At 45.2% G+C, this 23,184-nt stretch overlaps 2 protein-coding genes across 2 annotated transcripts in view; one reads left to right on the top strand and one right to left on the bottom strand.

Annotated features, from left to right (window-relative positions):
- LOC123753535 (EF-hand domain-containing family member C2-like) overlaps positions 1–16,540 on the bottom strand; it is a 42,837-nt gene extending 26,297 nt beyond the window's left edge. The window contains exons 1-3 of the mRNA XM_069309753.1: positions 16,386–16,540; positions 15,774–15,916; positions 14,641–14,846 (exon numbers count right to left, since the gene is read on the bottom strand). Coding sequence (XP_069165854.1) covers positions 14,641–14,846; positions 15,774–15,916; positions 16,386–16,405 — 369 coding nt within the window. The 5' untranslated portion in view covers positions 16,406–16,540. The remainder of the gene's footprint in view (positions 1–14,640; positions 14,847–15,773; positions 15,917–16,385) is intronic.
- LOC138354276 (uncharacterized) lies at positions 236–3,702 on the top strand. The gene is made up of 2 exons (XM_069308257.1): positions 236–450; positions 544–3,702. Exon 2 carries the CDS (start codon positions 1,743–1,745, stop codon positions 3,690–3,692), a length of 1,950 nt encoding a protein of 649 aa, XP_069164358.1. The 5' UTR covers positions 236–450; positions 544–1,742; the 3' UTR covers positions 3,693–3,702.
- Positions 16,541–23,184: the final 6,644 nt, after the last annotated feature.

Raw genomic sequence — 23,184 nt, 5'->3', positions numbered from 1 at the left:
CTCCCTTCAGGATGGAAAATGGGAGACACCGTGACGTCATCAAAGTCATCGTATATTTACATTATGAAATATTGTTAATAGATTAGTTTAGTATCTAAAGTTAACAAAAAAGTAATCACTAAGAATGAATATAATTATTTACATCAAATAGTAGCTAGGTTCCCTTGTTAATGTAAAATTACTTTGAGTGGAGAACCAGAGCATAAGAGCGTCACCCCGGAGAGGAAGGCGTCCATACATACAACATCAACAAAACATGGGATGAGCTTACCACGCTGTCTTAACTGGTGTAACAGCTAGACACCCCATTTACGTGTCAACACCAGCCACACAGCCTAACAACATCACAACGACATCTGTATCCGTCTACCAAGTATTGTTTATTATTCAAGTGCACTGTTTAATATAAATATGTAGATGGTTATGTCGTAGGACATCCCCAAAAACACCGTACGTGTACCCCATTACCACCCTCACAGTTCATGTCATACCTGTAATTGATATGTTTAGGGAACTTTGATTAATTCCTTGCATCCCATACAGGTAAATTGTGAGAGGAGCTTCAAGAATCTGTGCAGACAGTTGGTTCATACACATAATTAACTACTTGTTTGCCAAGCCTTGTCCTTCCCTCCAGCCGCCATTACGTGGCACAAAGAGGCAGGGCCACACCCATCTTGAGGCTACACCTACACGCCTTACTAGGCCCATTCTACTGGCACAGCTAAGACATTATAGCAGTAGCAGTAGTTATAATTAATTACTTATAATGAAATAACTGAAATAATAGTTTTAAAGGTAAACAATTGGTAGTTTAAGAAGGGACCATAACATAGTGGTTTAAGCTACCAATTGTCCCTCCAATAGTGTGTAAGAAGATTTCAGGCAGTTTACCAGTACATACAGTCCACTTAATTAATACTTACTTACTAAGAAAATAAATAAGACATAACTTTATTTTATTAAATCAATTTGAAAAGAGAGATTAGCTGCCTGGATTTTTCCCCACATTGTTTGGTCCTACGGAACCGGATTATATTTAGTTCTTTGAACTAGATATTATACATACATATAGTGATAGTGCAATATTACCCACACATTATAGCAGGAAGACACTGCTATATTTTTTGCATATTTTCTAGCCTAACTTTTCAATCTCATAGCAAACAGAACTTACAACAAGCACTATTATTGTTCTGACAGTATCAAAGGAACAATTGTGTTTTTTCATTTCATAACAAGAGGTTGATAAGAGGCTACTTTACTTATAAGTTACTTATATATGTTTTTTTGTATTATTGCATTATTATTGCCATTACTGTAACATTTACTGCATGCCACATCATTTACTACTAATTCTTGCACAAGGGTAGAACATTTTAGGCTGGTGTTGTACAGCAACCTAGTCTAATTTATTGTCCTAACCTGGTGTAAGGGTAAGAATTTTACACTTGTCTAGAGTTGAACACATATTACAACCTAGCAAGTACATATTTGTATGCAGTATTTAAGACAACCCGAGTTGTGTTGTCAATATGATATCAATATAACATTAGTACAATTTAACTATAATCATTTCACCTTTGAGTGTTAACCTGTGTCTCTGTACCAACCAAGAGTGATAATGATGGGCTAACTTGCGGATACCAGCATTGATACAGGTCTACCACTCAAATTATAGTGTGTATGATTTTACAGTTTATATTTAAATATAGTCTATACGACTAACAAGTACTTCCAAAATGTCTACTGTCAAAAATGTCCAAATAACCCTCACAGGATTGAGGGATCATTTATCACGGCAGATTAGCACATGTGATGACATAAGTAAACAAACTCCAGTTAACTATGTAGCATTGGAAAATTATCTTAGGCTTGCACGGAACAAATATGACCGTGTGTTGCAACAAATGAAAGACTATCAAGTTTTACTTCAGAATACCAGTGTTGGTGGAGAAACATTACAAGATGTTATACGAGAACATTCCGATTATGAAGATACAATGTTTACACAGTTGCAATACTTTGATGATATCATACATGCCCATAAAGCTAATATAAATATTGTAACCACAACTTCCCAGAAACAGACAGCACCAGAAGTCAAATTGCCATCACTTAGTTTACCAACTTTTTCTGGAAGAGAAGACGAGAGTTGGGACGGTTTCTGGAGCAAATTTGTCGATTCTGTGGATTCTAATGCTAATGTGCCAAAAACAACAAAGTTTACATACTTACAGAGTGTCTTGAAGGATGAAGCGTATCAGGTAGTCTGTAATCTAAATCACACAGATGATGATTATGACAATGCAGTGCAACTCCTGAAAGATAATTACGCTAAACCTGAAAGGACTATCAGAATTCTAACACAGAGACTGTTAGACATTAAACCTCCAAATAATACTGCAGTCTCACTCCAAACCTTCAGATTGGAGCTTGAGTCCATACTCAAGGCACTTAAAAATAAAGTGAACCTGGATGAGTCAGACTGGATAATACAAGTCCACATGACACGGAAATTACCCAGGGACATACTGGATAAGTTGTTTGTATTAGTAGGTAAGTCATCCTTGACTGTAAATGAGATTACAAAGGGTTTACAAACCATCATAGAACGAGAAAGAGTTAATCCAGAAGAAAAAACATCTAAACCCACATCTGCTACTAATAGTAAACAACAGAGTACAAACAGTGCTCCAAACAAAGCTAAAACATCTTCCCCCTCCACAAAGTGGAATCAGGGCAGTGTAGGAACATATGCAGTTGGTCCTTCCAAACCTACAGTCAACGCATCACCCAAGACGGTGACTCCTCAAGATACTGTTAATGTCTGGAAACCATGTGTGTTTTGTGAGCAATCACATTCCATGTACAATTGCAGACGCTACCCTGATCGTGCAACACGCATAAAACGACTCAAGGAGTTATATAGATGTAGCAAGTGTATAAGGGAACATCATCCCGACAATTGCACAACAGTAATGCGCATCTGCACTAAGTGCCATAAGGGTCAACACCATACTGCACTTTGTGGGGACACAAGTATAAAGTCTCCCAAACCACAGGAGGAGGAAGGAGCTACAGCATCAGTAAAACTTTGTACTGTGTTACCTGACATAAGTGTCTTCACAACCAGGTCTAACCATCAATCAGCTCTACCTACTGCACGATTGATCATTAGAAATGGAAAGAATAAAGCCACCGTACGTGGATTATTTGATCAGGGGTCCCAACTGACCTTTATATCCAAGGAGTTGGTAGATAAACTGAAACTTACACCTGTAGAGGAGACACGGATAAACATAAAAGGATTCCTGACTAACTCAGGAGCCCGAACTTACGGGGTAGTACGACCCACAGTACGACTAGGTGGTTATGTACGAAAAGTACCAGCACTAGTAGTAGATAGATTTCCAACAGACCTGTATATAGAAGGTCTAGGAACAACAGCCAAATTCCTAGAAGAAAAGGGAATGCCTTTGGCTGATAACATTACATCGGACAACCTTTCCGATATTGGAATCCTTATGGGATCAGATGTCTACCATAAGTTTATCATAGGAAAGGAAGATTACCACGGTATGAACGTGTTACCATCTGCAGGTGGCTATTTACTAACAGGCCCAGTATTACGGCTAAAACAACCCGCACCTGTGGATCACCAACATGCCAACACAGTAATGGTTGCATGACTAGGAGAACAGTCTCCACTGCAACTCAGAGACATTTCCGAGGATGAGCTTGATCCCCCAGTATATAAGTTATGGGACCTGGCAACTCTCGGCATTGTCCCTGAACAGCCTAGTCCAGATGATGACTGGACTTATAAACAATACCTAGACTCAGTTATCTACAGAGATAATCAGTACTGGGTCAGGTTACCATGGAAGCTGAATCACCCTCAGCTACCCATCAATTACTTCATGGCACAAAATCAATTAAGATCACAGGTGTTACGTTTACAAAGACAACCTGAGAACTTGAAATTGTACCATGAAATAATACAGAAGCAGCTCGATGACAAATTTATCGAAGTTGTAACAAATGATAACCCAAAGGAAGGACATTATCTGCCACACCACCATGTTCAGAAGGATTCTGCGACTACCCCACTACGGATAGTATTTAATTGCAGTGCTAAGATGGGGCAGAATAGTGTTTCATTAAATGATTGCCTTCAAACAGGCCCAAGCCTAACACAAAGGCTTTTTGACGTGCTGTTAAAGTTTCGTATAGGGACTTATGCATATACGGCCGACATTAGCAAGGCATTCCTTAGGGTAGGTCTTCAAGAAGAAGACCGGAACTACACAAAGTTCCTATGGATTAAGGATCCTAATGATCCAAATAGTGAAATAATCACTTATAGGTTTGCGTCTGTTTTGTTCGGAGCCACGAGCTCACCATTTCTGCTTCAAGCTACCTTGGATACGCACTTGAAGAAGTCCAATAGTCCGAACAAGACAGAAATCAGCGAAAACCTGTATGTGGATAACTTTCAAGGAACAGCCAACAGTGAAAGTAAGCTGTTGGACATATACCATGAGGCCAATCGAGAATTAATGGGAGCCAATATGCCTCTCCAGTCTTGGGTCTCTAACAATGACAAATTAAAACAACTGATCACAACTGAATTTCCCGACTACCAAGTACCCGAGATGACAAAGGTACTAGGTGTCCAATGGAACACGACAACCGATCAGTTGACAATCAAGTCAGTGGAAACAGATACCACTAACTTAACAATGAGAAAATTGCTATCACAAGTCAGCAAACCCTTCGACCCATTAGGCTTATTAAGTCCAATACTAATTAATGGGAAGATGATAATACAGGAATGTTGGCAACAAAAGATAGGCTGGGATGATCTTCTAACACCTGCCCTACAAGAAAAATGGCAAGGGTTAGTGAAAGATTTAAGCATCCTAGAGTCTGTCAAGTTCCCTAGGAACACAACAGTAAATGAAAAAGAACCAATTAAGCTGCATGTATTTTGTGATGCCTCAGGAAAGGCTTATGGTACAGTAGCTTACCTGGTCTCAAATGGGCAAGCCAATTTGCTCACATCAAAGGCCAGAGTGGCACCTTTAAAGAAGAGATCACTGCCACAACTGGAATTAACAGCCTTACTGCTAGGTGTAAGATTGGCTCATTATCTGATCAAGGCCTTAAGCCACATCCACTTTACAGAAACAGTAGTATGGTCAGATAATGAGGCAGTGCTACAGTGGGTTAAAAACAATAACAGTAAGAATCCTTACGTGAGTAACCGCGTTAAGGAAATACGAGAGTTGTCAGCAGGGTATAAACTAAGATATGTACCTACTAAAGAGAATCCAGCTGACTATCTCTCCCGAGGCCTGACTTTACGGCAATTAACAAAGGCAGAGATGTGGTTCAACGGACCTCAGTGGCTAATCAGCGACCAGTGGCCTGAACAAAAGCCACAAGTCATTGTGACCAATGTCACTGTTCCCACTGAGAACCCGGAACTACCTCAGACTTTGGTAATTGATCCTGCTCGGTACTCTGAACTGAACAAACTTGTAGGTGTCACCCAAGTAGTGTTTGATTTTCTAAAGAAAATAGGAATCAAGCATAAATTCCCTAGTGCCTTAAGGTACTGGGTTAAAAGAGCTCTGACCGACACATTCGGGACAGAAATTGACAATGTTCCTAAGAAGCTACAACATGATCTGGGTCTCTGGTTAGACACTGACAATTATAACTTGATAAGATGCGGAGGACGCTTACAACATGCTGACATAGATCTGGAAGCAAAAAATCCAATATTGCTCCCTCGTCACCACATAGTAAGCAAACTAATTGTGTTACATATACACAAATACTGCACTCTGCATGGTGGGGTATTAGATACTCTCACAGAATTAAGACAACACTACTGGCTACCCCAAGGTAGACAGACAGTAAAATCCATAATCAAATCCTGTGTTGTATGCCGGAGATACGATGCCAGAGTGTGTCCATATCCTGGCCCTCCTCCACTTCCGAAGGAACGAGTCGTACATATTCATCCTTTTGAGACAACAGGAGTAGATTTCACAGGAGCACTAACACTGACAGGCACTAAAGACAAGAAACCAGTAAAGGCCTATATCTGTCTTTTTACTTGTGCCACAACAAGGGCAGTCCATCTAGAAGTGACTCCCGATATGAGTGCCGAAGCATTCTTACAGGCTTTCCGCAGGTTTGCTTCACGTAGATCTTGTCCCAAGTTAATGATTTCAGACAATGGGTCCAACTTGGTGGCAGGAGAAGCATGCCTGAGGAAAATCTGGACACACCCCAATGTGAGGAGGTGGTTCACCAGCTCACTTACAATAGTGCTCTTATGCCTGTGGGAGCCAGTACACTTGTTAAGTGCACTTGTTAAGTGGGCGGACTTAAGTTTTGTACCAACAACCGAAACATCTAGTGTTTGGGCTCATGTGAGAGCCCCAGTCATCAGCAGTCCATAAATGTTACCCTGGCCGGGGTGGCATGTCTGTGGACAGTGCTAGAGCTGATAGCATCATCTCATTGTATGGCATGGAGCCAGACAACTTTGCGCGCGAACGCCTAGGCCGCAGGCGTGGGGTGAGACATGTGGGGCCCCACGCTCGCTGGCCACTTGAGTGGTTGTCATGGAGACAGCCGCCATCTTAGTAAACATCTTGAGCCGCCATGTTGGTCGGCCATCTTGGAGCTGCCCTAGGGGCTATGCTACACCGTCGCTGATTGGATGAGAGGGGTAGGCCGCTGTATGCCTTCCTCTCATTGGTTATTTCGAGAAGGACGCGGGAAGAGCCGGTGTGAGCATCATTCTGAACTCAGCCGCCACCTTGTCAAGACGCATCCTGTACTCAATTCGGCCAAATTGATGTATAGGGCGTCGTGGTGGCTGGACTACAACTGCTGATGCTTCCTGCTTCACCTACGACATCGGTCGTCACAGAATCCGGCCGAAGTCGTCGCTTGGAGGGGTTTAAGACATTATTGTATGCAGGGGGTAGAGGTACAGTGATCTGGGATCGTGGGGGAATGTGCATACGAGCAGCAACAGACTCGTAGATCCCATACCAGTGATGATTAGACTTGCTAGTGCTCTGTAGCAGTCGATGGGAACGGGGAAATTCGTGTCAGTGTTAAGGCAATTTCCCAAGGTTGGTGTGAGACGCTATCGTTGTGCGTGTCACCTGGGTATGAACGCTTCACTTCACCGGGGAGTCGAGGGTGCGAACTCGGCCGTGTTGAGTGGGAGGGGTTCGAGTGTGCGCCAATTTTCCGTATAAATACTACGGTCAGGAACTACCGCCGCCTACGCCACCCGGAGCGAGCCAGCCACCTATAGCGGGGTGCCTGATGTATGGGAATGGTGTGTAAAGCCGGCAGTGTGAATGAGTAAGTACCTATGTGTGTATTTCGGTGATTAGTGGTCTCTAAAGCTTGAATTCGAGGTCAAGTGTTCCGTCACATTGTCACGCAGCACCTGTTCAGGTGGAGTGAATTGTGGGCGAGGAGATTAATCACCTGTGTTGTCATCTTGTCAGTCCAGAGGGACTTATGTCTGGTGTACACAGACGTACAGTGTGTGTGTGTGTGTGGGTACACACGGGAACACAGAATATACATAGATTAGCCAAGGACGGAGAGGATGTCCATGTAATAAATTCTTTTATTTCATTGTGGTAATCATTTTTGATCGTCCGTGGGACGGAGTGATATCATTTCCATGTGTGGTCTTGCAGGTGTGGAATTCCAACACTGAGCGCTCAGGTATGTGTAACGCCAGTGATTCCTGGCAATGATTATTGTGGAGTGTGCCACAGTGTGGCTTAAATTTCTTGTAGTGTTCCCAGGGCCGTGACAAGTGTGATTTATATAAATATATATATTGTGGTTGCAGTATTAATTAACGTAATTTTGGTGAGGTTTGGTGAGTGACGAGGCCGTCTAGAGAGACCGCCCCCGCTCTGTCGAGTAACGTAACTCTCGAGTGTTTATCGGCATGCGTGACCGATAAATCACTCACCCATGTGATTTAAGGAGTGTGAGATTCTCCTTAGTGTTCCCAATAACGTTTGATAGCTGTAGGCTACATGTGTCAGCGGTAATTATATATATATATATATAATCGTAGTGTCACGGTGCCCAGTGTTAATGTGTTATTTACTGTGTGGTGATTGCAATATATTGACCTATGTTCTAGGGGTCATTTGCAGCAGTAAGTAAGTAAGTGTGTGCAGTATCCTAATATTTGGAAATTAGAGTACTTGCCGTGTGTGTTATTGCAAAGGGGGTTGTTATTTGATGGTGATTGTTGCTAGTGTTGAGCAATCACCATATGTGATTGCAGTTCAGTAAAACCATTGTGGGGCAGTGTTCTAGAGGGTTCATGTCCTGTATGTTATTTTGCTAGATTCTGCAGTATTGTCATTGCAACCGGATTGTAACGTAAATCACTGTGATTTGTTAGTGTGATTTGTCATTGTCGTGGGGGAACTCGGCTGTAGACGAGTACTTGGATATACAAATATATTCTCCTGGTTATCTGGTAGGACATCGAAGTCCAGTATTCAGTGAGGTGATTGCGAGGCAATTAATATAACGTAACCAAGGGAACGCCCATTGCTTTAAGAGAATTTGTTCTTTGACAATTTGAGTAACGTAGAATGCGTTTGGGTTAATTTACTTTCCTGTAAGCAGCTACGGTAGTCTCGAGGAGCCTAGCCATCAGCCAGATAAGAATTAGAGTATTGTCTGTCGTAATTAACGGTCAGTGGGCCGGGTAATTGACGTGTTTCAGGAAGTCAAAGTAATTAATCTCGATCCTTGTTTGATCGACTCACACGAAGGCTACATTGTTCCATTAACGTAACGTCGTTATCTACCCGGAAGTACCGGCACTTGATTGACTCGTGAGAGGAGTAGCGTCATTTTAGAATAACGTAAACGTGGGGCTAATTACTGTTATTAGTCGCCTGAATTGGTCTGAGTATGGAAGGCTTAGACGGAATTCGTACCTTAATGTAAATTGCTGAGCCAGTGTGAAAGGTTGCGTATTTTAATTGTTTAATTATTGATCTTGAGGATAGTAATTAATTACTCTAAAGGTAATCACGAGTGATTACCGTTCTCTTAGCACTTTGGACATTGCAAATCAGAGTTTACCATCGCTGAGTGATTAGTAACCGATTAACGTAAATTAACGTAACTAGTAAAGAGATTAATCAGCTGTCTGGAAGTACAGGGATTAATGGGATTTTCTCACTGAATGCTCGACGGGTAGAGTGTTGTTTGATTTCCGCGTTACTAGTGACAGTTGTAAGAGTTGTTAATTTAACGTAAATGTTAACTTGTAATTAACGTAAATGTTATTGTGTTATTAACGTAAATCAATTGTTATTGATTGTTGATCGTCCGTGGGACGTAGTGTTAACGTAAGGATTAATTTGAGGAAGGGTGCTGGAGTTGCCAGTGAACCCATTAGTTATTGTTGTCATTGGAAGACTACTGATTTGATTGCATTGCAACCGCTGTTGCAGGTGTAGACTGCACTGAGGCGTAGAACAGTTAGGAGGTTACTGGAGACGTGTTTCAGAACCTACTGTGTCATTTGTTGTAATTGTGATTATAGATCTGTTAGTTCTTGCTTGCTTGTTGATTCCTCTGTGGTCACGCTTATGTTCGAGTTAGTTCATTATGCAGTCCGAGGGGCTGGTGTCTAGCTGTCATTGATAGTGTCACAGGAAGGATTTCGAGTAACGTCATTGACATTTCTTTTGTTTTGTTGTAGTAGTTAGTACTTTATTGAATAAACTAAGTTGTTATGGTTAACACTGTCTTTTCGTTACACCCCCACACATTATTATTGTTATGCAAATGTTCTTCACACTCGACTAACATTGAGACGAATTTTCTGAGCTTTGGATCAAATATACGGCACCACACAACAATAAATTATTGTTGTGAGAGCCCGTGACCTACTCGTTAGATTCGCTTCGGCGATTGGCGAAGGTCGGCGGCCTAAGTGGGGGGGATTTCAATTTTCATTGGGGTCTCGGCGTTTGCTCGCGCCTAGTCAATTGTTCATACATGGTCCCAAAGTGAGGAATGAGCTGGTTACTACACTGGTGTGTTAGCTAAGCAAGTCCTTCCTCAGGCGACCTAGTTGAATATCACGACAGGAATAAAGGTTAAAGAATAAAGAAAGTTCTTAGAAATTTTCCGAGCTAAAATTCCTTATACCAATTTTAATTTATTCCAAAACTTCTCACAAGTTAAAAACTAACAAAAACTCTCACACCCAAGGTACGCACAGCCCTAACTCAACGGCAGTGCTATTGGAAATTCATACCTCCCAGAGCACCATGGCATGGAGGCTTCTATGAACGGATGGTTGGTACGGTGAAACGGTCTTTACGGAAAACCCTACACCGCCAAAAGATTGACCTTCAGGAGCTTCAAACAGTAATCATAGAAATAGAAGCACGAGTTAACAACCGACCACTTACCTACCTCTCTGATGATGCTTTGCAGCGTGAACCATTAAGTCCAGCTCATTTGATGTATGGGAGACCTCTCAAAACACTTGTGTCCCTTACGGATGAGGAACCAGAGGATCCTTCATATGTCAAAGAGAGTGATTTGGTTCAACGTTTCAAACATCTTTCAGGGGTGATAAGTCGGTGGAATGACGTATGGACTCGTGAATACCTAACAGCTCTGAGGGAGTATCATTACGGGGCAAACAGTCCCTATAATAGAATTAACTTGAACCCTGGTGACATAGTTCTGGTGGATAGTGACGGACCACGCTCGGAGTGGCCTATAGGAGAAATAGTCTCTGTTCATCCAGACAGCCAGGGCATCTTGAGAATAGTGAAAGTAAAATGCAAAGGCAACACTACTCTCAAAACTTTAGAGAAATTAGTACCTTTAGAACTGGCCAGGAAAGAAGACGTACAACGACTTCCAGCACCCGATACGCCAGTACGGGACATACGTCCCCAACGGACTGCTGCACAACAATGTAAACTCAAATTAAAGCAGCACTATAATTCTGAGGGAGAAGAATAAAGTGATCGCAGTCCTTACCGGGACTTCGACCCGTGTTCTGCCCCTGGGAATTATGTCGGGAAACCGACACACACACACAACCACACACAAATAACACAGTCTCCCCTAGTCTATACTCCCTTCAGGATGGAAAATGGGAGACACCGTGACGTCATCAAAGTCATCGTATATTTACATTATGAAATATTGTTAATAGATTAGTTTAGTATCTAAAGTTAACAAAAAAGTAATCACTAAGAATGAATATAATTATTTACATCAAATAGTAGCTAGGTTCCCTTGTTAATGTAAAATTACTTTGAGTGGAGAACCAGAGCATAAGAGCGTCACCCCGGAGAGGAAGGCGTCCATACATACAACATCAACAAAACATGGGATGAGCTTACCACGCTGTCTTAACTGGTGTAACAGCTAGACACCCCATTTACGTGTCAACACCAGCCACACAGCCTAACAACATCACAACGACATCTGTATCCGTCTACCAAGTATTGTTTATTATTCAAGTGCACTGTTTAATATAAATATGTAGATGGTTATGTCGTAGGACATCCCCAAAAACACCGTACGTGTACCCCATTACCACCCTCACAGTTCATGTCATACCTGTAATTGATATGTTTAGGGAACTTTGATTAATTCCTTGCATCCCATACAGGTAAATTGTGAGAGGAGCTTCAAGAATCTGTGCAGACAGTTGGTTCATACACATAATTAACTACTTGTTTGCCAAGCCTTGTCCTTCCCTCCAGCCGCCATTACGTGGCACAAAGAGGCAGGGCCACACCCATCTTGAGGCTACACCTACACGCCTTACTAGGCCCATTCTACTGGCACAGCTAAGACATTATAGCAGTAGCAGTAGTTATAATTAATTACTTATAATGAAATAACTGAAATAATAGTTTTAAAGGTAAACAATTGGTAGTTTAAGAAGGGACCATAACATAGTGGTTTAAGCTACCAATTGTCCCTCCAATAGTGTGTAAGAAGATTTCAGGCAGTTTACCAGTACATACAGTCCACTTAATTAATACTTACTTACTAAGAAAATAAATAAGACATAACTTTATTTTATTAAATCAATTTGAAAAGAGAGATTAGCTGCCTGGATTTTTCCCCACAATGATGTCTTCGATGAAACCATTGGAGAAACCGTTATTGACTAGAACCTGCCTTACCCTACAGAGTTCTTCGTCGACTTGCTTCCATTCTGAGCTGTGGCTGAGAGCACGGTCGACGTATGCGTTAACAACACTCCTCTTGTACCTGTCAGGGCAGTCGCTGTTGGCATTTAGGCACATTCCTATGTTTGTTTCCTTTGTGTAGACTGCAGTGTGGAAACCTCCGCCCTTTTCCATGACTGTTACATCTAGAAAAGGCAGCTTCCCATCCTTTTCCGTCTCGTAAGTGAAACGCAGCACGGAACTCTGCTCAAATGCCTCCTTCAGCTCCTGCAGATGTCTGACATCAGGTACCTGTGTAAAAATGTCGTCAACATACCTGCAGTATATGGCCGGTTTCAAGTTCATGTCGACTAAGACTTTTTGCTCGATGGTACCCATGTAGAAGTTTGCAAACAGGACACCTAGGGGAGAACCCATAGCGACCCCATCTACTTGCTTATACATGTGCCCATCCGGGCTCAAGAAGGGTGCCTCTTTAGTACAAGCTTGGAGTAGTTTCCTCAGAATACTTTCTGGCATGTCAAGAGGAGTACAGGCTGGATCACGATACACTCTGTCGGCTATCATTCCGATTGTCTCGTCCACAGGTACGTTGGTAAACAGCGATTCTACGTCCAACGAGGCTCTTATCCCTGTGGCCCGTGCGCCCCGCAGTAAGTCCACAAATTCCTTTGGAGACTTCAGGCTGAAGGCGCAAGGAACATAAGGAGTCAGCAGGCCGTTGAGTCGCTTCGCCAATCTGTACGTGGGTGTGGGTATCTGGCTAATGATTGGCCGAAGTGGGTTTCCAGGCTTGTGCGTCTTGACATTTCCATACGCATATCCAGGTTTATATTCCCCAATGATCTTTGGCAGGTGGAGTCCGGATTTCTTGGCGTTCACAGTTTCGATCAGTTTGTTGACCTTTGCTTTTAATTCGGCTGTAGTGTCCTTCGTTACCCTTTGGAACTTAGTTTGGTCAGAGAGTATGATGTTCATTTTCGCCAGATATTCGTCTTTTTTAAGAATGACATATATTGGCGACTTGTCACCTCTCCTGACAACTATCTCCTTGTTCTCACGAAGGCTTTTAGCTGCCGCTCTAAGCTCGGGGGACAGTATGGTGCTTCTGTAGTTGCCTCGATTCTTTCCTCCTTCTGCAATAAGTTCTGCTTGTAAGGTATCTTTGGTAGTGACCTTCTTTTGTGTCTCGAGGTCGAATATGTCGTCCAACAGAATTCGTGTTAGAATTATTAATCTTACTTTTTCGGTCATATTTAATAAAATATATATATATATATATATATATATATGTCGTACCTAGTTGCCAGAACGCACTTGTCAGCCTACTATGCAAGGCCCAATTTGCCTAATAAGCCAAGTTTTCATGAATTAATTGTTTTTCGACAACCTAACCTACCTAACCTAACCTAACCTAACTTTTTCGGCTACCTAACCTAACTTAACCTATAAAGATAGGTTAGGTTAGGTTAGGTAGGGTTGGTTAGGTTCGGTCACATATCTACGTTAATTTTAACTCAAATAAAAAAAATTGACCTCATACATAATGAAATGGGTAGCTTTAACATTTCATAAGAAAAAAAATAGAGAAAATATATTAATTCAGGAAAACGTGGCTTATTAGGCAAATCGGGCCTTGCATAGTAGGCTGAGAAGTGCGTTCTGGCTACTAGGTACGACATATATATATATATATATATATATATATATATATATATATATATATATATATATATATATATATATATATATATATATATATATATATATATATATATACATATAACTCACACACGGGTTAGAGAAGCTAAAATATGGCTCCTAGAAAAGAGAAGGTGTACAACGAAGGTGAGATGTGAAGAAACGAAAGGTAAATGGGTAAAAAAATTAATACAAATTAATATTAAACAATATTTTGATTCATGAGAATGTTAATTTAACATTTAGAAAGAAGCGGTTTGAATACGACGCAAGGAAAGAAACACAGAAAACGGACCAAAACACAGAGAACGGACTCTTTCACGGGAAACTTATATATTTCAAGCTGTCGTTAAAATAATCTCCATTTGGCTTCTAAAATGATAAAGATGTCTACGCCGGTGCCACATATTCTGGAATTGGGCTGATATAAGTGGTTTATAAAGGCTTCAACCAGCCCGACTGTTGTGGAGTGCGATGTGTTCATGCTGTGACCCGTCCATTCATTGTACAAACCCAACCGTGTTTACCCTAACTGAAGAAACATGTACGTAGATCCTGAATACACATGTGTAGCGCATGCGCAGAGATGCAGCTTCACATACACTATACACATTCAGTGAAGGTAAGACAGGTGTGGGAGGCAGGTGTAGGAAGCAGGTGTGTGCTGGAGTACCTGGTCAGCGTGCTCCTCTAGGTACTGGAGAGTGAACTGGTCAGCACTCGTCACCCTGAAGACGTGAGAGTTGATGGTGACGACGGCGCCCACGTACAGGTCTTGTCCTCCCACGTGTCCGGCTCCCGCCACGTGTCCGGCTCCCGCCACGTGTCCGGCTCCCGCCACCACCAGCCCGCGTCCCAAGAACATCCCCGCCCGCATACCTGTTGGTGAATATCACAACTGACTTACGAGGTCCCTGAGAGAGACCTACGAGGTCCATAAGAGGGACCTAAGAGGTCCTGGGCTGAAGCTGATGTTTGGCCACCTCCAGTTCTCACGACGTCACAAAAATGGCCCGTTGATCAATGTATATATGAACACTGAGACAGGTGTGGGAGTGTACACACCAACCCTAAGACAGGTGTGGGAGCGTATACACCAACACTGAGACAGGTGTGGGAGTGTACACACCAACACTGAGACAGGTGTGGGAGTGTACACACCAACACTGAGACAGGTGTGGGAGTGTACACACCAACACTGAGACAGGTGTGGGAGTGTACACACCAACACTGAGACAGGTGTGCGAGTGTACACACCAACACTGAGACAGGTGTGGGAGTGTACACACCAACACTGAGACAGGTGTGGGAGTGTACACACCAACACTGAGACAGGTGTGGGAGTGTACACACCAACACTGAGACAGGTGTGGGAGTGTACACACCAGCACTGAAAATGTCTATACACCGAGTCATACAAGTGTGTGTGTGTATGTCTGGTAACATACTTTTTTTTTTTTTTGAGATATATACAAGAGTTGTTACATTCTTGTACAGCCACTAGTACGCGTAGCGTTTCGGGCAAGTCCTTAATCCTATGGTCCCTGGAATACGATCCCCTGCCGCGAAGAATCGTTTTTTCATCCAAGTACACATTTTACTGTTGCGTTAAACAGAGGCTACAGTTAAGGATTTGCGCCCAGTAAATCCTCCCCGGCCAGGATACGAACCCATGACATAGCGCTCGCGGAACGCCAGGCGAGTGTCTTACCACTACACCACGGAGACTTCATGTATACAGGAAGAAATATGTATATTTATCACTGAGAATGTTCAGTAATATGATAAATAATTGTTGTTACGAACCTGAGTTGATCTTAGGCACCTCGTAGACGGAAATAGTGGAGTCGTAGACGTAGAAATTAATTACGAATTCTCTATCCTTGTCAATGTCGCAGCTGGAGACCAACTTGGCCCCGAAGCGCAGGATCTTGTCCTCACTGCCGGACCTGTCGGGGAGGACAACACTCTCACAGAACACCTCTATAAGTGGAGACTAAGGCAGCGTCTGGGATATGCTCTCGGACGCAGGTTCGAATCCTCGTCACGGCCCTTGTGGATGTGTTCTCTACGAGTGGATCAATTTAGGATAGTCTATCCTGTCCGGAAGGACAACACCGTCACAGAAAACGTCTACAAGTAGATCTATTTAGGGTAGACTAACCTGGTTTACAGGACCCCATGGGCGTGTGTTTACAATGAACTGTGACGGATGTGAGGAAAGTAATTCAGAGTCTTCTCCTGACTGGCGTCTATAATTATAACAAATTAATAAATTTCCTGCGAATTAACCCACATGGACCGGATATGATGGCCAGACAGGAGGGGATATATGAGGACAAGTCAGTGCCCGACCCTTGGGGCAGTCGGGGGATCGAACTGTGACCTACATGAAGGAAGGAGAACACAAATACCCACCTGAGCTCACGCGCGTGCATGCCCCCCACCAGGGTAGAGACGGAGGTGGGGAGGGGGTGGATGGGGTCCCTCGGGGGCTCCTCCAGCCAGCGGGGGTCCAGGGTCGTGGTTCGAGGCTCCCGGGGGCCCACTACCCGCCTCTGCAAGTACTGGTAGGCACTCGGCCGCTGCTCTACAACAGTAATAGTCTTACAACTGATTTTGTCACCAATAATATTTATACAAATTAATATATTGTGTATATTGTATTAATACATGATACAGCAGAGAGAGAGAGAGAGAGAGAGAGAGAGAGAGAGAGAGAGAGAGAGAGAGAGAGAAAGAAAGAGAGAGAGAGAGAAAGAGAGAGAGAGAGAGAGAGAGAAAGAGAGAGAGAGAGAGAGAGAGAGAGAGAGAGAGAGAGAGAGAGAGAGAGAGAGAGAGAGAGAGAGAGAGAGAGAGAGAGAGAGAGAGAGAGAGAGAGAGAGAGAGAGAGAGAGAGAGAGAGAGAGAGAGAGAGAGAGAGAGAGAGAGAGAGAGAGAGAGAGAGAGAGAGAGAGAGAGAGAGAGAACGAGAGAGAACGAGAGAGAGAGAGAGAGAGAGAGAGAGAGAGAGAGAGAGAGAGAGAGAGAGAGAGAGAGAGAGAGAGAGAGAGAGAGAGAGAGAACGAGAGAGAACGAGAGAGAGAGAGAACGAGAGAGAGAGAGAGAGAGAGAGAGAGAGAGAGAGAGAGAGAGAGAGAGAGAGAGAGAGAGAGAGAACGAGAGAGAGAGAGAGAGAGAGAGAGAACGAGAGAGAGAGAGAGAGAGAGAGAACGAGAGAGAGAGAGAGAGAGAGAGAGAGAACGAGAGAGAGAGAGAGAGAGAGAGAGAGAGAGAGAGAGAGAGAGAGAGAGAGAGAGAGAGAGAGAGAGAGAGAGAGAGAGAGAGAGAGAGAGAGAGAGAACGAGAGAGAGAGAGAGAGAGAGAGAGAGAGAGAGAGAGAGAGAGAGAGAGAGAGAGAGAGAGAGAGAGAGAGAGAGAGAGAGAGAGAGAGAGAGAGAACGAGAGAGAGAGAGACAGACAAACAAACAGACAGACAGACAGACAGACAGACAGACAGACAGACAGCTAGAGACAAAGAGACACATTAACACATAACTAACCTATGCCATAGACAGTGGTGTAGTAGACAGTAGTGAAGGGGTCACACTCACACAGCCTCAGACAGCGCCCCGCTACCCCCACCGTCGACCCCAGCACCAAGTCTCTGGGGTCCAGAAACACCGGATCCTCCGCCACCTGCCCAAACGGCTCGACTCTCACTCCTCTCTATATTGCTTCATCCCTCACTCATATAACATATAAAACAACTCCTATTAAACCATAAATATATCAGTCAGAGGCTATACAGCAGCTGGTGCATGAGGCGGACAATATAAGTGACGGGTCAGACAGTATAAGGTACAGTACCTGGGGCCTTCTGTCCATAAGGTGGGCCCGTCCACCTTTCAGACCCACCTGGTTAAGGGTGGGGCGACCCACTCCACCCACTCCGCCCACTGCACTCAACCCACGCAAGTCCTGAAACACAAGCACCATGAGAGAGTACTGGGGCAAGCACAGTACCCCGGGGGACTGAGTACTGGAGCAAGCACAGTACCCTGGGGGACTGAGTACTGGAGCAAGCACAGTACCCTGGGGGACTGAGTACTGGAGCAAGCACAGCACCCTGGGGGACTGTACTGGAGCAAGCACAGCACCCCGGGGGACTGAGTACTGGAGCAAGCACAGCACCCTGGGGGACTGTACTGGAGCAAGCACAGCACCCCGGGGGACTGAGTACTGGAGCAAGCACAGTACCCTGGGGGACTGAGTACTGGAGCAAGCACAGTACCCTGGGGGACTGAGTACTGGAGCAAGCACAGCACCCTGGGGGACTGTACTGGAGCAAGCACAGCACCCCGGGGGACGGAGTACTGGAGCAAGCACAGTACCCCGGGGGACTGAGTACTGGAGCAAGCACAGTACCCCGGGGGACTGAGTACTGGAGCAAGCACAGCACCCCGGGGGACTGAGTACTGGAGCAAGCACAGCACCCCGGGGGACTGAGTACTGGAGCAAGCACAGTACCCCGGGGGACTGAGTACTGGAGCAAGCACAACACCCCGGGGGACTGAGTACTGGAGCAAGCACAGTACCCCGGGGGACTGAGTACTGGAGCAAGCACAGTACCCTGGGGGACTGAGTACTGGAGCAAGCACAGCACCCTGGGGGACTGAGTACTGGAGCAAGCACAGTACCCTGGGGGATTGAGTACTGGAGCAAGCACAGTACCCTGGGGGACTGAGTACTGGAGCAAGCACAGTACCCTGGGGGACTGAGTACTGGAGCAAGCACAGCACCCTGGGGGACTGTACTGGAGCAAGCACAGCACCCCGGGGGACGGAGTACTGGAGCAAGCACAATACCCCGGGGGACGGAGTACTGGAGCAAGCACAGTACCCTGGGGGACTGAGTACTAGAGCAAGCACAGCACCCTGGGGGACTGAGTACAGGAGCAAGCACAGTACCTTGGGGGACTGAGTACTGGAGCAAGCATAGTATCCTAGGGGACTGAGTACTGGAGCAAGCACAGTACCCTGGAGGACTGGAGCAAGCACAGCACCCTGGGGGATTGAGTACTGGAGCAAGCACAGCACCCTGGGGGACTGAGCACTGGAGCAAGCACAGCACCCTGGGGGACTGAGCACTGGAGCAAGCACAGTACCCTGGGGGACTGAGTACTGGAGCAAGCACAGCACCCTGGGGGACTGAGTACTGGAGCAAGCACAGTACCCTGGGGGACTGAGTACTGGAGCAAGCACAGTACCCTGGGGGACTGAGTACAGGAGCAAGCACAGTACCTTGGGGGACTGAGTACTGGAGCAAGCATAGTACCCTAGGGGACTGAGTACTGGAGCAAGCACAGTACCCTGGAGGACTGGAGCAAGCACAGCACCCTGGGGGATTGAGTACTGGAGCAAGCACAGCACCCTGGGGGACTGAGCACTGGAGCAAGCACAGCACCCTGGGGGACTGAGCACTGGAGCAAGCACAGCACCCTGGGGGACTGAGCACTGGAGCAAGCACAGTACCCTGGGGAACTGAGTACTGGAGCAAGCACAGTACCCTGGGGGACTGAGTACTGGAGCAAGCACAGTACCCTGGGGGACTGAGTACTGGAGCAAGCACAGCACCCTGGGGGACTGAGTACTGGAGCAAGCACAGTACCCTGGGGGACTGAGTACTGGAGCAAGCACAGTACCCTGGGGGACTGAGTACTGGAGCAAGCACAGTACCCTGGGGGACTGAGTACTGGAGCAAGCACAGTACCCTGGAGGACTGAGTACTGGAGCAAGCACAGTACCCTGGGGGACTGTACTGGAGCAAGCACAGTACCCTGGAGGACTGAGTACTGGAGCAAGCACAGTACCCTGGGGGACTGTACTGGAGCAAGCACAGTACCCTGGGGGACTGAGTACTGGAGCAAGCACAGTACCCTGGGGGACTGGAGCAAGCACAGTACCCTGGGGGACTGGAGCAAGCACAGTACCCTGGGGGACTGGAGCAAGCACAGTACCCCGGGGCACCGTGCGACCCACCAGTACCGAGCCAGTCTATGACCGTCCCACACCCCAGACCAGTCACCATGACAAGTCTGGTGACGCCGGCTACTGACCTTGGGTATGGGGGCGCGCCTGAGGATCTTGGTGGGTAGGTGAGGGGGGGTGGGGGTGAGGGCGTCCTGGTGGGGGGTGAGGTGGTGGACTCGAACCTCCGCCGTGTTGTCCTCCAGGTAGTAACGGAGCTCCACTCGCTCCGTGACGGGGGTGGTCACCCCGCCGGGGCTCGAACCCTCGTCTGTCCACTCACCGTAGAACCTGAACCAGTAAACACCATCACAGTTGTCATGTTACGTATGACAGATGTCATGTTATGTATGACAGTTGTCATGTTACGTATGACAGTTGTCATGTTACGTATGATAGTTGTCATGTTACGTATGATAGTTGTCATGTTATGTATGACAGTTGTCATGTTACGTATGATAGTTGTCATGTTACGTATGATAGTTGTCATGTTATGTATGACAGTTGTCATGTTACGTATGATAGTTGTCATGTTACGTATGACAGTTGTCATGTTACGTATGACAGTTGTCATGTTACGTATGACAGTTGTCATGTTATGTATGACAGATGTCATGTTACGTATGATAGTTGTCATGTTATGTATGACAGTTGTCATGTTACGTATGACAGTTGTCATGTTACGTATGACAGTTGTCATGTTACGTATGACAGTTGTCATGTTACGTATGACAGTTGTCATGTTACGTATGACAGTTGTCATGTTACGTATGACAGTTGTCATGTTACGTATGACAGTTGTCATGTTACGTATGACAGTTGTCATGTTACGTATGATAGTTGTCATGTTACGTATGACAGTTGTCATGTTATGTATGACAGTTGTCATGTTACGTATGATAGTTGTCATGTTATGTATGACAGATGTCATGTTACGTATGATAGTTGTCATGTTATGTATGACAGTTGTCATGTTACGTATGACAGTTGTCATGTTACGTATGACAGTTGTCATGTTACGTATGACAGTTGTCATGTTACGTATGATAGTTGTCATGTTATGTATGACAGTTGTCATGTTACGTATGATAGTTGTCATGTTACGTATGACAGTTGTCATGTTATGTATGATAGTTGCCATGTTACGTATGATAGTTGTCATGTTACGTATGACAGTTGTCATGTTACGTATGATAGTTGTCACAATGGGAATCTTTTTTATTCAATTTCCAAACGATTTTATTTAGAGAGATGGAGGGGTAGATGAAGTGTAAATTTCCTAAACCAAAGATTCATAATACAATAAAGTTATAACTTTAGAATAATCTCAGTTGAGGACAAAGGAACTTTTAGACCATCACAAATATATAGATAACTATCCAGGTGGTTTGACTGGTGGAGGGGGGGGGGTGGTTTATCATAGTAGCCGTCGAGGACGGACACCCGGACGCTCCGAGGACGGGCGTCCCGGATGCTCCGAGGACGGACACCCGGACGCTCCGAGGACGGACGTCCCGGACGCTCCGAGGACGGACACCCGGACGCTCCGAGGACGGACGTCCCGGACGCTCCGAGGACGGACACCCGGACGCTCCGAGGACGGACTCCCCCCACAAGTATGTTAAAGAAGAGGGTGCAGTTGAGCCACGAGACCCACTAAACCACAGAGGAACAGAAAGATTAAAGGTTTGAAGTTGTGACGTACCTACAGAGGACTTGTCCGGACTTGTGACCTACCTGAGGACTTGTCCGGACTTGTTGACGAAGGTTGCCAGGGGGTGACGCCGGGGCCAGTCCTCCGAGAACTGCAGCTTGCCCACGCCCGCCACCCCTGACTCCCCCGTCTGTCCTCCACGCCCCCAGACGACGCCACACACCGCCAGACGACGCCACACACCGCCAGACGACGCCACACACCGCCAGACGACGCCACACGTCCCCAGACGACGCCACACGCCGCCAGACGACGCCACACGCCGCCAGACGACGCCACACGTTCCCAGACGACGCCAGACGACGCCACACGCCGCCAGACGACGCCACACGCCGCCAGACGACGCCACACGCCGCCAGACGACGCCACATGTAAAATATCAACAAAGAGCACCTGTTGTAAGGTCACGATCACCAACTACCTAAACTTGTCGCCAACAAAAATGTAACGTACTGAGCGGAATGTAAATGTTGCTCCTCACTGGACGGTCAAAGAGACGTCAAGTGGACCAAGACGTCAAGTGGAGCAAGACGTCAAGTGGAGCAAGACGTCAAGTGGAGCAAGACGTCAAGTGGAGCAAGACGTCAAGTGGACCAAGACGTCAAGTGGAGCAAGACGTCAAGTGGACCAAGACGTCAAGTGCACCAAGACGTCAAGTGGAGCAAGACGTCAAGTGGACCACTTCACTTATTTATTTATTGATATATACAAGAGTTGTTACATTCTTGTACAGCCGCCAGTACGCGAAGTGTTCCGGGCGAGTCCTTAATACTATGTTCCCTGGATTACGACCCGCGAAGAATCGTTTTTAACAACTAGGAACCTACTTTACTGTTGGGTTAAACAGAGGCTACAGTTAAGGATTTGTGCCCAATAAATCCTCCCCGGCCAGGATACGAACCCAGGACAAAACGCTCGCGGAACGCCAGGTGAGCGTCATACCACTACACCACGGAGACTGCAAAGGATATAGCTGAGATACACAGGGAACTTGTGAGAAAACTCTGTGACTACTGTCTCAGCTTACTAGTAACCTGAGACAAGCTTTCGCTTTGATGTCCAAAGGGATTGGAAAGGATGGGAGAGATAAAGAGGGATAGGGAGATGACATTCAGGAAGAGGATGCGGGTACATAGTAAGCTGCCCTCTCCCTGTACAACCCGTTCTCGCACTTTCGTACAGTCAATATTGACTTATCAAATAAGTGCATATGTGACATATGTATTGATTGTGAATATTTTAGTTTACCTTGAAAAGCTTCATAGAAAACATCGACCTTACCTAACCTTCTTAGTATGTTAAGATAAGCATCTTATTGCTTCGTAATTACAATTATTACTTAACCTATTATAGGTATAGGTACCTATTTATAGGTATAGGTTAAAATACTAAAATAAATATTCTATTTAAACTAAAATATTCACAATAAATTAGTATGTCACATATTCACTTATTTAATAAGTCAATATTGACTGTACGAAAGTGCGAGAACGGG

This window comes from Procambarus clarkii, chromosome 6 (genome assembly GCF_040958095.1).
Source record: "Procambarus clarkii isolate CNS0578487 chromosome 6, FALCON_Pclarkii_2.0, whole genome shotgun sequence".
Classification (NCBI taxonomy): domain Eukaryota; kingdom Metazoa; phylum Arthropoda; class Malacostraca; order Decapoda; family Cambaridae; genus Procambarus; species Procambarus clarkii.
This window is presented reverse-complemented; position numbering and strand designations above follow the sequence as displayed.